At 41.5% G+C, this 21,105-nt stretch overlaps 2 protein-coding genes across 9 annotated transcripts in view; one reads left to right on the top strand and one right to left on the bottom strand.

Moving 5' to 3' along the window:
• Positions 1 to 20,266, top strand: part of unc5a (unc-5 netrin receptor A) — a 133,012-nt gene extending 112,746 nt beyond the window's left edge. For all 3 annotated transcript variants that reach the window (XM_085904167.1, XM_085904158.1, XM_085904150.1), the window contains 4 exons: positions 7,158 to 7,307; positions 12,552 to 12,716; positions 12,802 to 12,980; positions 15,900 to 20,266. In XM_085904167.1, the coding sequence (XP_085760293.1) occupies positions 7,158 to 7,307; positions 12,552 to 12,716; positions 12,802 to 12,980; positions 15,900 to 16,065 (660 nt within the window). In that variant the 3' untranslated portion in view covers positions 16,066 to 20,266. The remainder of the gene's footprint in view (positions 1 to 7,157; positions 7,308 to 12,551; positions 12,717 to 12,801; positions 12,981 to 15,899) is intronic.
• The window catches only part of pdlim7 (PDZ and LIM domain 7), a 27,666-nt gene continuing 24,303 nt past the window's right edge, over positions 17,743 to 21,105 (bottom strand). For 4 of the 6 annotated variants that reach the window (XM_085904221.1, XM_085904211.1, XM_085904232.1 and 1 more), the window contains one exon: positions 17,743 to 20,956. In XM_085904221.1, the coding sequence (XP_085760347.1) occupies positions 20,870 to 20,956 (87 nt within the window). In that variant the 3' untranslated portion in view covers positions 17,743 to 20,869. The remainder of the gene's footprint in view (positions 20,957 to 21,105) is intronic. The other 2 variants (XM_085904202.1, XM_085904193.1) reach the window with 2 other exon arrangements.

Below are 21,105 nucleotides of genomic sequence, written 5' to 3'. Positions count from 1 at the left end.
GCGGAAACTTTTCCCATCTTTTGCTCTCACCATCCGCACATCTCTCGCTGGCCATCTCCTCTGCTCTCACTCGCCGGGAAAAGGACATGGGAGCTTGTTGACTCCGGCACTTGTGCTGCCATACTCTGCAGCTCCCCCGACGCCTTTGAGTGCATTAGCTAGCCGTCTCGCACACAACCTGGCCCTGTGGTAAGCCACAACATCTCCAGGGTTCTGTACTTTTTAGTGAGTGATTTAGAATGTGGCCCACACTGTTGAGTAATCTCGACTTCACACCGCTTTTGATGCTATTATGGAGGGAGCAGTTCATTTAGCAAGTACATTAACCACTTTGAGTGGAGATTAAAACTTCCCTGGAGAGTTCAGCCTAATCACTAATCACTGTCTTTAAAATGCACCATTTATGGTTACACTTCCACCACGGCTGCTGGTAATTGTTGCGTGTATCGGCGCTAGATGAGCAGCGGCAGGGCAGCCGTTGTGCCGAGGGCGTGAAACGCGCCATCAATACGGGAGTAAAATTGCAGCCTTTGCCATCTGCTGAGGCTGCGCACCTTGTTTTCCAGACAGGTAGGCAACTTCCCAGCCACTAAACAGCACATACTTGCGATGGCAGATGAGAGCATGTGAGTCTGCTCTGCCATTCCTGCTGCCTACTCTGTGACAGGTAGAGCCGTAGAACGACAAGAGAAGCTGACATTTCCTCTCATCACCGACTGGTCTGACAAGCCCGAATCGATGCCTCCATAAACACGAGCATCCATACATGCGTACCCTACAAACAGGCTCCGTGCAATCTCGTAACTCCCAATTACAGCAGATTAAAAGCAATGTTTGATCCTAAGTGTGTGTGGACTCAGGGGGAAGCGGTGACATTTGCGACTGATGCGCGACGTATGTTAGCGGAGCTCTGCTCAAGCCAATTGAGTTAATATTTAATGTGTGTTCTGCTCTTGATGGGCCCGGCCAAGGCTGGCACGACAACGTGAGTGGCGTTTGGGCCCTGCCCTCAGCGCGCACTCGGCAGATCCCCGCTCGCCCGGTGGGAGAGCATCACTGATGTCGTGCCATCCCACCACGCGTTGAACACCTGCAGTGCACCTCCTACCTATGCGCTACAGAGCTAGACCTCCGACTAGATGCTAATTAGACTGCCACCTGCTTTTTTTATATTTAGATCTGATATTTAGAGCTTGACAGCTATTGTTTTGAAGGAAATTACATGAAAACAGTTTGGCCAGAAAATTAACAATTTAATGATTTGTACCTGATGGATTTTTTACAGTGCACTTGGATTGGGGTCAAGTTGGGTGGTGACCGGGCGATTTTCAATCACGACTTTTTTTTAATTTTATTTTTAAATTGTTTTATCCGAGTGTAAAAGCGGGTTTGTTTTTATTTTTTGTTTTTTCAGAAAACAAGCTTTTTTTTTTATCAGTTTTAGTTTCCTTTTTTATTTATTTTTTATTTCTGGTGTGATTTCAAATACATGATAGTATTGTGACATCGTAACATACAACTGCAATTTAAATACACGTACTGTAGAACAGTCCACAGACTTTGAGTGTACAATAATTGCAGTGTAAAATAACGCTTTGAACGTTAGACACATCATACCTTAACACCTAAACTAAAGTTTGAATGGTCTCACTTTCTAGTATATCCCTTACTTGCTAGGTTAAGTCGACAACTTGGTGGATTTGTGATTTGAATTCCTGTTAAGCGACAAAAGCACGGAAGCCATGCAGGCCACAAGCACGGCTGTTGCCATGTGTTGCTGCCGCGAGGTGATGTCACTTCTTGGCGACATTCAGCAAAAGTCCCAGATGACAGTTTTAAATTATTTGTCAAAGGTAGCTATTTTTGAGTTTGGTTTTTTTTAAAGTTTTTTTTTTTTTAAGTTTTGCTAAAATGTATTCTCACCTAGTTTTGAGTTTTTTTTTTTTTTTATCAAGCATTATTTTATTTTAGTTTTTGCGTAGGCTCTTAATTGGACAGCTGCCATGTAGTGTTGTACAGCTAAATTGAGCCCCAAGAGGAATATTTGCAAACACATTGCATAATCTGACCTCAGCAAAGAAGAGTTGGAGAAACATAAAAATGAATTAAGTCTTGAAAACACGGCGCTAGTGTTCCCTAGATGTGTGTTCACATTAAACCATACCGTTAAGCTTTATTTTTTATCATTTTGCTTACTTGCGGTATCTTGTGCATTTCAGTTTTTTTCCCCAACATCATATTTATGCATCCAACGACACAGAACGGTGTGGTGTGTTATTACCTTCCATTTGATTTTGTTTGCAGTAATTATTACCATAATACAATGTGAACAGTATCCACACTGGCCTACCAAAATCATTCAAGCTCACAATGGCAAAGAGAGCATTAGCCATTCGCCAGTGTATTTTCCAGATAATTTGAATGGATAATTTGAATGGACGAAAATTGTGCTGTGTCTTTCGGTATCCTCATTGTAGCTACTGAAGTGATGCATGCTGATAAATGGCCACCAGGCTAGCATCTTTCAGTACGTAAAAGCTCAGCAGTGGATTCCATTGATTTGATTTAATTATATAATCATTATTGAATGAAAACCACATTTTTAATTTCTTTTATTCTCGCTGGCAATATTGCTCAGATGATAAATGGAGTGTTTTTAGAACAAGCACAGACCTTCATCTGAATGTGTTCTCACGTAGTATTTGCGGGAACTTTCTTTTGTATTAGTGCCCAGAATTTACACTTTAATCAATATTCATGTAATGAGTTTAATGTGCTCAGTTCATTGTCTCGTTGTCTTTAGATCGTAAAAATGTATGCTCGGCTCAGCAATGGGTGTTGAACAGATGTCCTCAATCGGCTCTTCTGTACATAGTTTGACCTCCAGCAATGTATTTCAATTTAGCAATAATTCACTCGCTATCTTGGGCATTAATACGTGACCCCCCCCCCCCTGTTAGATTGGTGCTATTTCTTCAATAGAAATCTATTGGCAAGAAGGTAAAATAAGAACAGCTGAGATATTGTTTTCACGTAATCTTTTAGCGTTCACGCATGCTGTGATTTATCAGGCCGAACACATGACTCTTTGTGAGCGGAACATTTATAAGCGAGCAGACAAGTCCCTTGTATTTGCAGTTATTAGTCAGAGTTGACTGTGGCGTGCTCGGCCGGCCACTGGAGTTCAGACTGATGAAAGGAAAAGCCTGTCACATCCCGCTGACAAACGCACAGATTTATGGAGCCCACATCAGGCTTTTTTTTTTTGTAGCAACAAATGCATTTGCTATGAAAACTATGGAAATGGATCACGGCGAGGAGTCGGCGAGAGGGGAGGGGCCAGGATTTAAAGTTGAAAGCCTGACTCTTTGTCCCCCCCCCGTCTCTGATGTGTAAGCTTTGCGAACCGACTGATCAAACGCTGCTTCTAATCCATTTGAGTTTGTTAGGTTAATCACTTTATTACGCACAACAATACAGACAACATTTAAAAGTGCTTGCTGTGAGGAGAGTGCCATATTTTAATCCCGAGCTTTCGACCGTTCTCATATATATATCGCCTTGATTTGTTTAGAGTTGGCCTTTCCGCATGTGCGCGGCGAGAGCGAGTTTGCCGCAGCCGCTAACCTCTTTCTGTCAGCACCAGCCTGAAGAGATTAGCTGTATGAGTGTCTCTTGTTCCCCAATGGAGGCAGGCCCCAGTCCATCTCAGTCCCGGCTCTGGTCCGAGCCAAGAGGATGAGGGGGGAGACTGAGCGTTAGATGAAGGAAAGGGGGGGGGGGGGTTGAAGTCATAGAAAACTGTAGCCATGATTGCAGTAATCCCGTTATCTCTCCTGCTAAAGCTGGCCACTCCAGTGACCCGGAGACACAAATGTTAAGCCGCCTGTGTCTCCCTTCTCTTTTCACTCCATCTCCCTCCTTAGCCAACCTCATTGAATGTCAGATGGTGGTCCGGCCTCCGTCAGATTCCAAAATTGGCAGTCCTCGCACACAGTCCGACCCTATCTCCGATTCCGTTAGAACAAATGGAGGGTTTCTCCTGCAGTATATGAACTGGCCGTCCATCTCATGCATCTTAATGTTGTCACAGTTGTACGGGGTCAGGCGACTTAACCGTGCCCGCCCGGCTTATCTTTGGCGTATTGGAGCTCTATTTGGCTCTGCCTTTGTGATTAATGCGTGATTTGATAATCTAATTAAAAACCTTGCATTGTTTTCTTCCCCTGTAGAATGAGCTAATAATACGGTGAAATTTAGCTTCTCATTTATTCCCTCGCTCACACTGTCATTTGTTAACAGGATAATGGGGCGTAAAGAGGCCCATTATTCTCTCAGTCCAGAGCATATGCACACAACATACTAGCCCAGCAGGGTTGTTTTAAACCAAGGACACAGTCACGCATGTAAAGGACGGACGGGGTTGTCCTTCAATAATATCACGGTTCAGGGTGCCGTGTTACGGACCTTGTTTGATCGTAATCCTGCCGCATCAGCCGCGCACCTGACACACACGCTTAGACAGGTGAGTTAGTATGCATCCTGTGAGCAAGATAACGCCGTCATTGGCATTCCACGCCCTCCTTTTCTTGTTAACAGCCCGATAGATCTCCTACTGTAGGTCAGAGACCTGATCAAAGTCCGCCAGACGCTATTTGCAATGCTAATTTGGCGCAACAAATAATAGTGCTTAAGAATTAGACTCCTGGTGAAGCCCTCATAATGCGCCTTTTATCTGTGTAAGACCCATAATAGCAGAGGGCTTTCAATTCTTAGGGGGATATCTGTGCCTCTGCTATTACGCCATTAGACCTCTTAGTCATCGTTTGACACCACCCTTTGTCTGCAATTGTCCGAGTCCATAAAAGCGCACCTACATATGTATATTTTGGTGTTGTGTGAGAAGAATATCCCGGTAGAGATCCTTGTAGGGAATACAATCCGTGCTAACAAGGTGATTGAGTACAAGGCAAACAGTGAAATTAGAAATGCACAAAGCAAACATGAAAATTCCCCACTCGGGCCGAGCTGAAAAGCGCTTATTCAAGGAGAACACGCATGCAATCACAAAAGCAGGTAGACATTCAGAAAATATAATTAACAGCTTCCTTATTATGAAGGCAACGAGGCCAGTTCATCCTGGGGAAAGAGGGCAGCAAATTGAATCAGTGTTCTTCGGAGAGAAATTATTCTCATTCCCCACTTTAATGAAGTCGTTCCCGTCATCGTGGCAGTGGGCGACTAAAGGTGGTAAGTACAAGGGCTAAGCGATTTTGAAAAATCATCTAATTGCATTGTTTTTTTTTTCAGATGCAATTATTTTTTTCGAGGTCCTCTTCTCACTGCTTTCTTTGTCAAACACAAGCAATAAGGTCATTTGTATGATAATACACAGTATCAGATGGTACATCAATGTTTTGGCCTTTTAGGTCAGTAGTTTAATAAAGGTAAATGAATTGATATCAAAGACATTTTTTCTCTACTTCAATCTGAGTGTGACTCATTCACGACAACTACACAAAGACAAAATGTACCCCTCTGAAAAGCCATGACATTGTCCAATATATTGTCAGTCGAGGGAAAAAAAAACCTGGCTGATACCTTATCGTGTAATTGCGGTTAAAAATAACCCAACGCTGCTTAGATAGCAGATGTCATGATGTCAGAGCTTTCAGACATCACCGGGGGTGACTCAAAATTAGGTGGAGGTGACCACCTCTAAAGTTAAAATCCAATTCTCGTGATACAGCAGTCTCAACGACGCAAGTTGCACCAGCACATGCTAATCAGATACAAGAGAGCCACAAGCTTCATTCTAAGAAAGCTTTAAAAAGAGTTTTGATTTTCACTCACTTACGGTTGTTGTAATGTGCTCTGGTGTAGAACTGTCTTGCGTCATACCGATGTGAGGTAAATATTTTTATTTAGATACATAAGACAATGTGATTATTTCTTGTCATTGAATTGCCAAATATGGGGGGAGTCTTGTTTTATCTTTTGCACGGTCCAAGTGTAGCTAATTGTGTTGTGGCTTGGGAGTGTGTCTTTCACATTGATCGTCTGCTGCCAGTCACCAAGACCAAAATTTTAAAAGTTCAGATCACTTTTCATCATTGGATCAAATAAAAAAGTATTGGATGCTTCAAAGGTTCTGGCTTTGATGGATGAATTGTAAAGGTCACAAATTTCATCACCCCGTCACTTGATCACTTGGATGGCCTTCCCACCCAAAAAAAAAGAAATCCCACCGAGATTAAAAGCATGTCTTTACAAACCACTCCCAGCACACAAACAAAAATTAAATGAAGATTTGCCGGAGAAAACAATGAGCAATTGACAAAACGGCTTGTATGCTTCCTTCATCACAACCCAGGTAGCTCACAGTACTGCATGACTGCAGTGTGAGCATGCTAATGCCGGAAAACATCCCCCACACACATACCGTATGCACACACTGAGGTGGGGGGGGGGGGGTTCAACCTTGTGGTGACATTAAAGCTTTGTGGAAACAAGTGGGTTTTGCCTGCTGTGGCTACCTGTGGAGCTGCGATCTTCCCGTGTTAGGATGTGCTGCGGGCCTTCTTCCCGCTTTGCTTGGGCATGTCTCTGTGGGAATAAAAACCAGAGACACATCTATGGTGAAGGGTATCTACCAACTATGCGTGCTTTAGTCCAAAGGTACTCTGTGATCCAAAATCTATTTACACACTTTCTCGGTTGTTTTCATAGCCCTCTCGCTGTTTAGCGGTGGATACTGAGCACATTGGGTTACTTTTACCCGGGTTGGGTTCAGCATACATACGAATCTGTCTGAAGGCACTGAGCTCGACTTAAATGTAAATGCAGCTTAGTGAAGAGCAGGAAGAAGAGGCCGAGAAGGTCCCCTACGAAGTAATAGTTGTTCCTCCATAGTAGAGAAACTTTACCATGGATTATTAAAGAATACATCAAAAGGTTCCTGACTAAGTAAATATTAGTCATTAAAATGCATTAAAATGCTTTTAAAGTATGTGGAAGGGGGAAAGGTTTTATTTGAATGATATGGTCTGGACCGCAGTCACATCATGGTGGGGTCCGGGACGCATCCCCCGTCATGAACGTGGATTGTTCTTCCTCTGTGTTAATGAAAATGTTCCCTCTCATCTTTGTCCCATCAGGAGGTGATGCAGATGGAGCGGCAGCTCGGGGGTCGGCTGATTGACGAGCCTCACATCCTGCTCTTCAAAGACAGCTACCACAACCTGCGCCTGTCCATCCATGACATGCCCCAGGCCCACTGGAGGAGCAAGCTGCTCGCCGGCTACCAGGTGCGTATCACGGTGAGGCAGGGGGTGGGCTGGGCTGGGCTGGGCTGGGCTTGCTCAGAATCCCAGCACGAGCAAGGACATGTGGTAATACAAATCTATCCATTGGTTCTTCCAAGGTCAACTCATAAATATTATATGTTTTTTCTGTGTCTGCAAAGAAATGAAAGACAAACAACAAAAGCTGATCAGAGCCCTTTTGTGATTGTTAATGAGGGCTCATGGTCGACTTGTTTGTCTGGACTTATACATGAATAAAACAATCATAGTATAAAGCAACATCCGTGGAATGCATGTAATTGTTTTAATGGTCTGTTTGGAGGCTCAAACTTGAGCTCTTGCTGAATTCAATTCCTTGTACTGAGGTACTCTCTGAAAAATGTTGAACTTAAATCACCTAAATGGTTATTCTTATGAGCGGCGCACATGATTCATGGTGAGAACAAATTCAGCCGAGACAGGCTCCAGCGCACTCGTGATCTTAAAGAGACTAGACGCAGTACTTTAAAAAAAAAAAATCAAAAATCCAAAACAACCCAATTTAGATTAAGTCAAAGTCTGCTTTATTGTCAATTTCTTCGCATGTCAAGACACACAAAGAGATCGAAATTTCATTTCCTACTATCCCACGGTGACAAGACATATTCCATATATATATATATATAAAGACTATATATGAAAATGGTATATATGGTATATGTATATATATATATATATATATATATATATATATATATATATATATATATATATATATATATATATATATATATATATATATATATATATATATATATCTTCAACCCAACTTCCTGGATTGTTTTGCACAAAACATTTTTAAAAAAAAGACTCCTCATTATACATACATTACATTATGGCTCAGTCAGTGCAGTAACCTAGAGGCGCAAGTCGATTGATCATCTCACAACCTGGAAGCTGCGAGCCGTCCACATGCGCTGGCCACACTGTGGCCCAGTGAGGGTAGTTCAAAGAGGACTGGAAAATGGTCTGGCTGCAAGTTGGAGCTGCACAAGGTCCCTGTAGAGAAAAGGCCAGGTTGTGCCAAGCAAGCACAGCAGTAACATTGTACCCTGCACAAAATCTTCCTCAGGACTGAGTCTGCTTATTTGGAAGTGCTTCCCTCACAGCAGTGCAATGGGGGGAAAAAGGTCTTTAGTCCCCCCTGGGGCCCCCAACAGGACCTTTTGTGTTTTTCACCTGTCTTGCAACATCTGTCCGCTTGGGTAACAGTGCCCCTCATTGGTCACTTGCATTTACTGCGGCCCCTCTCAAACACAGTTCTTGACAGTTGTTAAAGGGAAGGTGAGTTAGTATGCCCTGCTTCCCCCCCCCCCCCCTCTTCATTCCCCGTGATCTCAAGGGGATATGCGGATGAGGCATGAATATGGAGCAACAGAGAGAAAGATGTCGGAATCATCAGCTTTGAATACATTCCAGGAAGCGCATCCTTTTTTGTTCGGCAGTAGCAAGGACTTACTTTGCATGCGTGCACTAGAGGGGAGGGGAGTCTTGGGAGACACCTCTTGATCGAGCGATTAATTATTGTCCCGATTATGAGGTTTTGTGCCAAATTGAAAATTAATGTTTAAGAAAGGCATTTAGATTCATCTCCTATAGGTTACGATACATGAGCCCATTTAAGGTCTTCCTGGTAAACACTGCATTTACACGGTTTTTATAAAGTGTGTCTTAATTAAGACGCATCATGACTCAATGCAGTTGGTGGCCGAGTGAGGGTAGTTCAAAGAGGACTGGAAAATGGTCTGACTGTTCATCTAATAACAACACTACTGATTAATTGACTCATCAAATGCAACCAGTGGGGCACGAGTTTGCATGTCATAGAATAATTCACAGTGCTTAAATTTCTATTTGAAGGTGCTGGATGGAAATTTGTTCCCTCTGGTTTGTGCTTTGCTTTTGCTTCATGCGCCTACCTGTAGAATAAGAGATCTCCGGTTCAAATTTACAGTGAACAACTGAGGAGAGGGACGTGCTAACCAGTGCGTGCATCACCGAGCCGCCATTTGTTTTGCATTCTTTTTTTTTCTTTTTCTTTCTTTTTCCTTTTTTACATTTTGTTTTACAATGGAGGATTACATATCCAAACGATTTTCAACTATGGATTTTCGCTCGAAGCAGGAGATAAAGGAAAAACAACTCCGGGGTTAAAAGGTTTGATTCGGACAACGGAATCAAACAGCCAATCAGAAAGTGGGGGTGAGGTGAGGGCGGGTGTGTCGCTTTTTACTTTCCGTGAAGCTTTGACCATGATTTTTTCCTAATGAAGTGGCCTGTGAATAGGTACACCTGGAAATGGCGGTGTACCTAATGGAGTGTCCGAGTGACGTTACAGATCAAACAGCCAATCAGAAAGTGAGGGTGGGGGCGGGTGTGGCACTTTTCACTTTCATTTCAGCTTTGAGCATGATTTTTCCCTAATGAAGTGGCCTGTGATTAGGAACACCTGAAAATGGCAATGTACCTAATAGAATGTCTGAGTGACGTCACAGATCAAACAGCCAATCAGAAAGTGGGGTTGAGGGCGGGTGTGGCACTTTTCCCTTTCCGTGAAGCTTTGAGCATGATTTTTCCCGAATGACGTGGCCTGTGATTAGGTACACCAGAAAATGGCGGTGTCCGAATAACGTCACAGATCAAACAGCCAATCAGAAAGTGGGGGTGAGGAGGGCGGTTGTGGCACTTTTTACTTTCACTTAAGCTTTGTCTCTAATGAAGTGGCCTGTGATTAGGTACACTTGAAAATGGCGGTGTACCTAATTAAGTGTCCGAGTGACATCACAGATCAAATACCGCCCTCATTTACACTTCAATCGGTACACTAAACGAGGTAAAAAATAAAAAAATGAATAAATAAATAAGAAAGTGTAGCGAACGATTCGGTGAAGGAATCATTTAAACCAATCTTTTGAGTGAACCGATTCTAAAGATTGTTCACTTTAAACTGGAATGCACATCACTAGTATATAAGAGTCCAGAAGACCACCAGTTACAGGTCGAAATAGCCGACCGGTTAGTGACACCGGCTCTTGGCTGGTAAGAAGCTGGTTCGATCCCTGGTCTGAGCATATTCCTTAGATGTGCTTTTAGAGTTGGAACCTCGCTTTGTATGTATACGCACATGCATAAATGTAAGTATATGTATTTATGTGTAAATAAATACACGGAGCAAAGCAATGGATCACGCCAACTACCTAGTGAGCGGGTAGAAATCCAATAGTGTAGGGGGCGGGGCGAAGACAGTTAGGTTATCAAAGTAGAGTTTAAAGCTCGAGTAGGGTAGGTGAAGGGTTGGGGTTGGGGTACTCCGCCATTTTCAGGTGTACCTAAACACAGGCCACTTCATTAGGGACAAATCATGGTCAAAGCTTCACGGAAAGTGAAAAGTGCCACAACCGCCCCCACCCCCTGATTGGCTGTTTGAGCTGTGACGTCACTCGGACACTCCATTAGGTACACCGCCATTTTCAGGTGTACCTATTCACAGGCCACTTCATGAGGGAAAAATCATGGTCAAAGCTTCACGGAAAGTGAAAAGTGCCACAACCGCCCCCACCCCCTGATTGGCTGTTTGAGCTGTGACGTCACTCGGACACTCCATTAGGTACACCGCCATTTTCAGGTGTACCTATTCACAGGCCACTTCATGAGGGAAAAATCATGGTCAAAGCTTCACGTAAAGTGAAAAGTGCCACACCCGCCCTCACCCCCACTTTCTGATTGGCTGTTTGATCTGTGACGTTATTCGGACACCGCCATTTTCTGGTGTACCTAATCACAGGCCACGTCATTCGGGAAAAATCATGCTCAAAGCTTCACGGAAAGTGAAAAGTGCCACACCCGCCCTCACCCCCACTTTCTGATTGGCTGTTTGATTTGTGACGTCACTCGGACACTCCATTAGGTACACCGCCATTTTCAGGTGTTCCTAATAGGCCAATTCATTAGGGAAAAATCATTCTCAAAGCTTAAATGAAAGCGAAACGTGCCACACCCGCCCTCACCCCCACTTTCTGATTGGCTGTTTGATCTGTGACGTCAGTCGGACACTCTATTAGGTACACCGCCATTTTCAGGTGTACCTATCACAGGCCACTTCATTAGGGAAAAATCATGGTCAAAGCTTCACGGAACGTGAAAAGTGTCCTCACCCCCACTTTCTGATTGGCTGTTTGATTTGTGACGTCACCCGGACACTCCATTTTCAGGTGTTCCTAATAGGCCAATTCATTACGGAAAAATAATCACTCATATAACAACGTAAAACACATATTGTCATATAAAGCAGTGAACCAAGTGTCTGATTTTCGTGTTTTAATAGGCGAATATAAAAACAAGGAATATAACACCAGACAAGTTTTAACATAAATGTTTATTTAAAAAAATAATAATAATAATAATCAATCCATTCATTTTCTTTACCGCATTTTGCTCTCGCTCTCTCTTTCTTTCTCGCTCTTTCTTTTTTTTTTCTTTCTTTCTTTCTTTCTTTCTCGCTCTCTCTTTCTTTCTTTCTTTGTCTTTCTTTCTCGCTCGCTCTCTTTTTCTTTCTTTCTTTTTCTTTCTTTCTTTCTTTCTTTCTTTCTCTTTCTTTCTTTCTTTCTCTTTCTTTCTCTTTCTCTTTCTTTCTTTCTTTCTTTTTCTTTCTTTCTTTCTTTTTCTTTCTTTCTTTCTTTCTTTCTTTCTTTCTTTCTTTCTTTTTTTCTTTCTTTTTTTCTCTTTTTTTCTTTCCTTTTTTTCTTTCTTTCTTTCTTTCCTTTCTTTCTTTTTTTCTTTCTTTCTTTTTTTCTTTCTTTTTTTCTTTTGTTCTTTCTTTCTTTTTTTCTTTAACCCTAACCCTCTCTCTCTCTCTCTCTCTTTTTTTTAGGTTGGAACGGATTACATTTTTTCCATTATTTATAATGGGAAAACAAGATTCGGAATTCGAACAATTCACTTCTTGACCAGCCTTCTGGAACGTATTGTGGTCAAAAACCGAGGCTTCACTGTGTGTGTGTCAGACAGACAGACAGACAGACAGATAGATAGATACACACAAGCAATCCATTCTTTGGAATAAATACAATACAATACAGTACATCTTTATTTACCGTCTATAGTGCTTCCAAAATGTTGCGGTATCCTATCAGAAGTGAAAACGTTGTATCGGCACACCCTTTGTAAATACTCGCTTTCCATGGTCTGAATCATTGTTGCTTGCTCCAGGAGATCCCATTCTACCACATCTGGAACGGTTCCCAACGGTACCTGCACTGCACCTTCACTCTGGAGCGCCTCAGCCTCAGCACCTGCGAGCTCACCTGCCAGCTGTGCGTGTGGCAGGTGGAGGGCGAAGGGCAGAGCTTCAGCCTTGACTTTAACATCGCCAAGGTAACATTGAAGCGCTTATCCTTGCCTGTTCTGGATGCCATTTGCACAGTTTTTCACAAGGCCTCGTTGTCGTCATCACAAACAGGACACCCGAGCCGTGGACTCCGAGTTCCTGTTAATGGACACTAACGCCACCGCCCTCGCAGGGCCCAGCGCCTTTCAGATCCCATACCTCATAAGGCAAAAGATCTGCAGCAGCCTGGACGCCCCGTGTCCCAACGGAGCCGACTGGAGAATGTTGGCACAAAGACTCAAGCTCGAGAGGTAAAGAGCGAGCCAGAACAAAGTGTTAGCTAATTAATCATCAGGACTGCGCATTGGAAACAAGCAGCCTGGCAAATAATGCCGTGCAGCCGGTGAGCGGAGCTAACATCGCAGTCATTGCGCCCTCTATACTAACTTGTAACTGAAAGTGAACTCAAACTCATGGAAGAAACAAATACAATTACAAATGAGACAAAACAATTAACATAGCAAGCACTTCATTTATTTTGAAATCTCAAACATCACTGCTGGTCGCTAACTTGGCAATAAATACAAACTAATGGCAAGTAACGCAAAATAACTGGATAACTGCTGGCTTATCTGATCCTAACTTCTATCCGGCAAACTCTTCTCCTTGTCATTCTTCTTGTGTGACAGGTTAGATAAACAGGCAACACATTTCATATCGCGTTCCACAAATGGTCACAATCACTGAGTGCTTGGCTTTGGCCCACTCTGCAAATGGGACAATTTACAGATTTACGATTGTCGACCCCGCCCGTTTTCCAAGCCTAATCGGGAAGAAAGTCACTCTTAACAACCTTAAAGACATCGATGTTACCATATTACATTTTTCAAAATTCACGGAGCTCTATAGCCAACCTTATCGTAATAGGTTCTATTGTAATAATTGATGATAAATAAATGAATATGTCGGAAACAGTAACAAAACAGAAAGTCTTTACGTAGCTGTGCCTCATGTTTGGTTTTCAAGATTGAGGAGACCACATAGGAAATAAGCTCCTCTCACTACAGTTGAACAGCACTGCCAAATAGCAACACACAGGGAATGATTCCAAACACAGCCCAAGGTAGTAGATAACTTGATTTGAGCAGTTTAAACATGAGAGACTTGTTTTCTTCAGGTAAGCTCTCAAATGTATACAGCTTTTTCTCTGTCAGTTTGACATTCGCTTTTAGTAGGAATGGAAAGGTAACGCGCAAAGAATCCATCAGCAGCAAATCTTGAAACTAGTGGCTCGGTGCCGAGCTGCGACGCTCTTTGTTTTTTTTTTAAAGTGACACAACTGGCGTATTTCAAAAGAGTTGCAGCCATTGATCCATTTAAAAAAAAAAAAAAAAAACAATTCTAGCCGGCTAACGAAACCGAATAAGTAAAGTTAATTTGTCTGATCAACTTTATTTGCCCCGATGAATCACCCGGCGAATTGATGCAGTACAGGTTTAATTAGCAACGCTGTGCTCAGCAGAATCAATTCTCAATTAGGCCTGAAGATCGGACGACAATAACTTCTCGCTTTGTTTGATGCGTCCTCAACGACACGTGTTACTGTGGAGTAAAATACAGCAGATTATTTGCTTCTTTGCCATTCCCTTACTGTACATTTCATTTATTTACCACCACATTTCTAACCACGTGATATTTAATGGTGGTCTTTAGACAGATAATGTTCACTGGTCACAGGGCTGTTAATTTATTGAAGGAATTTGCAGTGGTGTCGAACCACATCATACTGAGCGCTGTCAAATACTTGACCTCAATTAGTAGCGTGACAATCAAAAATGTTGCATGAAGCTAATTATAATCCCAGTAATAAACATAATTATCTCTGGTAGTATCAATTAAAACTGAGCATTATTATTTATGTAAAGGAAGAAATTCTGGTCTTGTGTTAGATATCATTTTGCAGCTGCTGTAAGCTATATGTCATGTGTTTGTTTGATCTTATTATTTGACCGTTGGAGATTAAAATGAGGAAAGGTAACAAAAGGTTTGAAAAAGTAGCTTAATTGCCCTTCAAAATTCATCACTGGCCTCTCGATTCTACACGACAGCAAACGCTGCAAAGTAATAGACCGGCTGTGACCCTTGTCAAGGTGAAAAGTATTTGGTGGTGTGTTCAACTCCCAGCGCAGTGCCTCTGAGGTGCTCAAGCGTTTCTACTGCGTTGTGTGTTCTCCTCCACAGTTAAGGTTGTATCGACGCAAGGCGAACACAAAATGAGCATTAAATCTAATCAGTGTGTGCAAGTACTCTGGCAAGCGGGCAACACTCAATATCAAATATACAGCCAACCGGGACGGCCACTTTGTTGCCATTGATTGGGCTTGATGGCCAAAGGTTGTGCACCTAAAATGGGGAAAGGTCACTTCCGACTGTGTGAACTGCGAGAAGTCCGTGGAGGCTTTCCTAAGTGGGATTTAGGACCTGTTTCAACATCAAATAGAGACGAATGAGGCTTTTGCTTTTAAGCCTCTGTTGGGCTTCAAATGAAAATTGCTTTTTAGTGTTGTTTTATGGGCGTTGCAAAGAGCCTGATCTAACTTGTCTGGAAACAAAGACTGAAACTTGGTGCAATACATGACAAAAGTCAAGTGTGGAAAAGTATCGTGACCAGTCACGAATCGAATTCATCAACCCTCATTTGACTTTTTAGTCAATTGTATTTGGCTAAACTTTTGGGAGATGTTTTTTGTCCCCCGTGCACAAAGCCTAGCGTTAGTTCGGACCTCAACCCAAACGCCTTTAAAATGAGCCAAAACAAATCCAAAAATATAGACATGCATTTTGTTTTGTCATATCATGCCCACACGTTCATGTCATAAAACAAATCACACTCTAATATTCCACTTCATAAAACCATAGAGTAATAATAATAATAATAATTTAGGAAACCTGATTGAATTTAATATATTTTCAATATGTTGTTACCAATTTATTTTCTGTAATCAATTATCAATCAATGACCTTTATATGACCTTGTGATTTATATTTGTATTATTTATTTTTTTGCCTAATAACTTGACATTTAGTTTACCATACATAAACATAGCATACACACGAATCCCATTCGTGTATGCACAACATCCACTGAAGAAACATAAATAACCTTTTGGAATCTGTAACTAATTCATTGCAACTGTTTTTTTTTTTTGTAATTGCTGTTGTGCGTGCAGACACATGAGCTTCTTTGCATCCAAAGCGAGCCCAACCTCGGCCATCCTGGACCTGTGGGAGGCGCAACATTTCCACAGCGGCAACATCAACCAACTGGCCGCCGTCATGGCGGACATCGGCAAGCAGGAAGCCATGATCTTCCTGGTGTCGGATGGCGAGTGCTAACAGGCTGAACTCAGAAGACAAGCGGAGTGGAAGAGTACACTATAGACCATCGGAGCTGTCTGGTTTTTGTCAATCAATGTAGGAGGATGCAATTTTAACGCTCTACACCGAGAGAATCACATTCAAGCGGCACAGTTGAAAACGCCGCTGCAAAGATAATATGCCCCGCCCCCTCCCGCGCCCAAGTTTCTTCATAGAAAATTCCAGGCCTTATGCAGCGCTTAATGTAATCCGATCAATAACGGCCAGTCATTTAATCCCATTGAAAACTAACATCTGGAAAGTCCTTTGAGCTGTCATTCAGTATCCTTGATATCTATTTTATGGTCCATGTGCTCGTCCATTCTTTGTCCTCCAACTCAGTCCTCTAGTAGAACAACTCACATTTTTCCTTGCTACTGTTATTTCTGCATACGAGGAGGACAGTTTTGGCATAGTAGTGAAGCGACATTTGAGTACTTCTATTAAAACGCTAGATGTTAACTAGTTGAATTTTACAATGTACTAGTGCGTGACGAGAGTAGTAGAACGTTTCCGTAACGTGTATGACATTTCTGTTACTAGTGAGGTGAAGCAGTCCGGTTCCAAATGTACCATTTGGACGGTACAAGTTGGGGACCATTGCACTAGTTGACAGCTGCACGCTACTCATGTTGTTATAAAATTGTACTAGTTAACACCTACCAGTTCACTAGTTGTGGAATAAGACGTTACAAGTAGGTTAGTTTATATGATAAATTGTTTTCTTAATCAATCTTTTAGCGGCTTATGTTGCTAGCTGAAGCGTGCTAGGAGTGAGTTTACTCAAGAGGCACAGTTTCATTTTAAGGACAAAAAACACCACTTAATTCCTCATATTTTTTTCAGTGACAATTTTGTTGTTACAGATTATCCCTAAAAGAGATGTTTTTTTTTTTTTTTATTTAATATTTTCACATAGCAATTATTTACATTTTAAATGTTCTTAAAAATGTATTAAGGGTTTCTCAAGTGCCACTCTCTCCAAATTTTGGATGCCGTCGTTGTCATTTGCGTTTTCTTTTGATTGAAGGGGACAAAATGAGAAATTTTGGGAAAGAAATCTAGAGCTAGTAAGGACAAAAACCTGAAGCGGATGTCAAGGTTATCAGCTATTTAAAGCAAGCACTTTCTGCTATTAGGATGGAAGGTTCATCTGAGGACCCTCCCACACACACACACGTTGTTTCAATGTTCCATGTGTGTTTTGTCCAGGGAGGACTCGTTCATTTCTTCACTTTAACTCACACGCCATTGCTAATGAAGACGCCGCGGGGCCTGGAAACACTTGGGAAGTAACACGCCGTCACTGCTCTAAGTGACGTGTCCTCTAATTGTTGTAATGGCGAGGCACACGTGATGTTTGTCAACCAAATAACGTGCAGTAGCTAACATCCACTTAAGGGCCCGTTTTTTGTTTTTTTTTTTAGTGCATTTTCTGAAGCCCCGTTTGTTGCCGTTTTTCGAGTAGCACGTTCTTGCAACTGCCGTGTACTCAAAGAGAACATCCGCAGGTTTAATCCCCAGTTCAGCCATAGTGTATGTGTGTGCATGTGCGCGAATATGCTCCTCCTCAGGGTAGCATGTGATGTCTATAAAGTTGTCAGGAGAGGCCCCCTCGCCCTCCCTCCCTCATTAAAGACACACTCAGTCAAACAGCTGGCGTATGCTCCGAAGCCCCTTGACACACCGGAGCTTCTTTTTTATGATTGTCCCGATTTTTGGAATGTACTTTTATGTTTCCACGTGCTTTGCAAAGAGGAAGCTTTGTTTTTAATAGGGCGTCTTAACACTATTCTGGAAAAGCTACTGCAGCAGCTCCTTCTACCGACAACTGTACTGGCCACACCGCATAGTAAACTAGATAGTTCCAAAGTGACTCAAGCAGAATATTGCAATTCAAGAAAAAGTATTACATCCTAATGGGCCAAGAATATTTTCCCCCAAAATAATCAGACGGTTATGTAGAGTGATGTTGAAAATGAGAAAGTTTACAACACTACAAAATTAATAAAAGTCAAATGTGACATTTTCTTTGCAAAAACTGAAAGGGCATTGCTGTCAAAGCACGGGGGGAAAAAAAGCTTCTCATTTGCAAGTACTTCATTATACATTTTAATGTGATAGCTTTCATGTTAAAACTTGTTAGACATTCGTGTTCGGCAAAACAAATGATCTTTCCAATAGTTCCAATTCTTGTCACTTGTAGAGTCCGTTTTGTGTCTCAAATCAAAGTTACTAAATATCTTAGTCTATTACTAAAAAAAAAAGACAAAATAGAAAACATAAGGCCAAGCATTTAAAAAGATTTAAGATTTTAAATTAAGACACGCCACCGACTCAAACTGTCATGAACTGTTTTGGTTTGTTTTGCCAAATGCAAAAGTCAGACATGTCACGTGTTATTGACTTAATAATGTTAAAACATGAAATGTAACATAAGGTGAAACTTATCTCCTCATAAATTGCAACGTACAATGTTTGTATAGCAGACATATCTCCCACATAATGTGAAATTGATCACATTAAAATGTGAAATTTATCACAATATATGTCATGTTTAAAGTGGGGATGAAAAATTTTTCAAGCGGACATGCACCCAGTAAGACATTAGGCAGTGTATAATTTTTACTTTTTCATGGCGTTCCCATAAGTGCAATGTTCTCATAACTAGAACTTTTTATATGATTGTGAAGTAACACGTATTTTTTCCCTAATACTTCCTTTATTTTTTTCCCACTTCAGCTTTTTTTCCCCTCTCCAAGGGCCAGCAAGCATTTGGTGCAAAAATGCCCCGACAAATTTGTCCTTTAGTTTCAATCCCTTCTGACACAAAATGTTGAGCCCACCAAATATATCAAATTAAAAAGGATTACATCCACGTCATGTAATATAATACTTTTTTTATCGCAGGCGAGTGTTGTCAATTTGCATACAGTTAAGTGTGTGCGTGCGCGCGCGTGAGAGCTAAATTGGTAACCAAAGTTATCATCCTTTTCATTACGAAGTTTTTTTTTTTCTGTGCGGCGAGCATTCACATCTGTTTTTTTAAGTCGTAATGTTGACTGTGTGTGTTTGTGCGATCACTTTGTAAAGAAATGTAAATTATATTTTAATATGAAGCCAAATGATAATAACAAATGGAAAAAAAAAAAAAAAAAAAAAAGACGATTAAGTTGCGCGGCATTTGTCAAGTCTAAACCGTGACGTGTTTGCCTATTTAACTGTTGTTTGGCGATCTAGCAGTGGAGACTTTCTGCAGTGTTATAAGGCTTTAGAGAGGCTCTTTACGAGAAGCTTCATTCAGTGTTTGTGGTTTGTTTCTCATCACTTGCGTGCGTACATACGACTGTCGGCATTTAAATACGAGCTGCAACGAGTCAATCACCAAGTTGGGACGGCTGGAGGAAGACGTGGCCTTGTTGGATAAGCCATGCCAGCTGTTCAGTCGGTCCAAGTGTGTGTGAGTGGGTGTGTGCGTGCGTGGTAGTTTTGATCGTGTGATAATGTGTGTGTCTGTGTGGGTGTGCGTGTTGCCTGTGATGTGTGCGTACATCCCACTAATGTAATTCACGGGATGTCGGCATATCCAAAGTTTGCTTACATCACAACTGTACATTTTGTATCACTCGTTCCTATTTGAAGTCAAGTTGAGCATTACATGCCATGTTGCTCTTGTTTTCTCCAAATAGGCTTTTGTACTTGTGAATCGTTTCTGTTCTTGAGTCAATGTTTCTTGCCTTTCTGCATTCAAAAATGCTGTACTTGCTACATATGCCACTGCGCTTATGCAATTGTATAATCCCGATTTTGAGTTGTTTTTTTTGTTGGGTTTTCACCTTTTGCGTTTTTACTGTCGGTGTAAATTGTCGTGGAGATTTTTTTGTGGCAAAGGAAAAAGTTCGGCAAAGGAAGATTTTCTGTACTTTTTGGACAATGATGGATTTGTTGGTAGAATTTTGGAAATTCGTTTCTAAGTGCTTTCAAGTATTTACTTGGCCTTATGTACATATATATAAATATATATATCTCGAACTATGACATTTCAGAAAGGTATGTATAGTAATTGAACCTAAAATCTCTGTAAATAAATTATATATTGTTACTTCAAGGACTAGGTGTTTTACTTGCAATTGGCGTATTTGTTGTTAGTTACATTTTAGTGCAGATCTGGATAGACAAAGTTGAGGAAGTAGACAATAAATGATCGCAAGATAAGAGCTGATTAATCCCATTAGGTCCCATTAAGTGTTACTCGGCACATAGTGTTGCAACATCACAAGAAAGATGTTTATTGAATCAATCCAGCAGTAATAAAAAAAAAGAGATTTTTCTGAAGCAATATAAATTTTTTTAACAAAAAGTAACTGCAGGTTGAGAGTGACATTTGTTATAAATTGTACTATCTTTGGGGACATAAAATACAGGTTTTAAAACCATCTTGTCATCTATGGAAAAAAAACGATATCATTTTTTTGTTTGTAATACAATTAAAAAAAGGGTTAAATAACATTTACAGGTTATTTTTCATACATCTGCACCAATGCTAAAACAAAGTTCCAATAAAACCTTTCCGTAAATTAAGATGAGTCCAAATGTTCTCCACTGTCATTGAACTGAAGGTAAACAATGTAATGGTGTGGTTGAACGTGTCCACCCGATCCGTTTGAGTGACACGCTGGCCATTTGGTACGAGGGGCAGTAGCAAAGCTTCTAACATCCGAATGAACACGGGCTTGCTTGCCTGTGACGCGAGCCAGAGATGACATTTTCGGACGTGGGCAACTCACACAGGGGCAAAGGCGTGGCCTTTGCACAAGGGCTTGTCCTTCTTGGAGTAGAACGTCTTCCCCTCCAGGTTGATCTGGCACAGCTTTGCACATGCAAGACGAAAAACAAAAACTTTAGAGCAAGCGAAAAGGAAAAATGTTCGGCCCTTGTACCTCACTGAACTGAATGTGTTACAATATAGGGAATCACAGAGGAAAATTAGCAGCGAGAGGAGAAGACGTGAGAAAAGGA

The sequence above is a fragment of the Syngnathus leptorhynchus genome, chromosome 2, assembly GCF_054491065.1.
Source record: "Syngnathus leptorhynchus isolate UIUO chromosome 2, UIUO_Slep, whole genome shotgun sequence".
Lineage (NCBI taxonomy): Eukaryota > Metazoa > Chordata > Actinopteri > Syngnathiformes > Syngnathidae > Syngnathus > Syngnathus leptorhynchus.
Note: the sequence above shows the minus strand (reverse complement) of the source record. Positions and strands in the feature narration are given on the sequence as shown.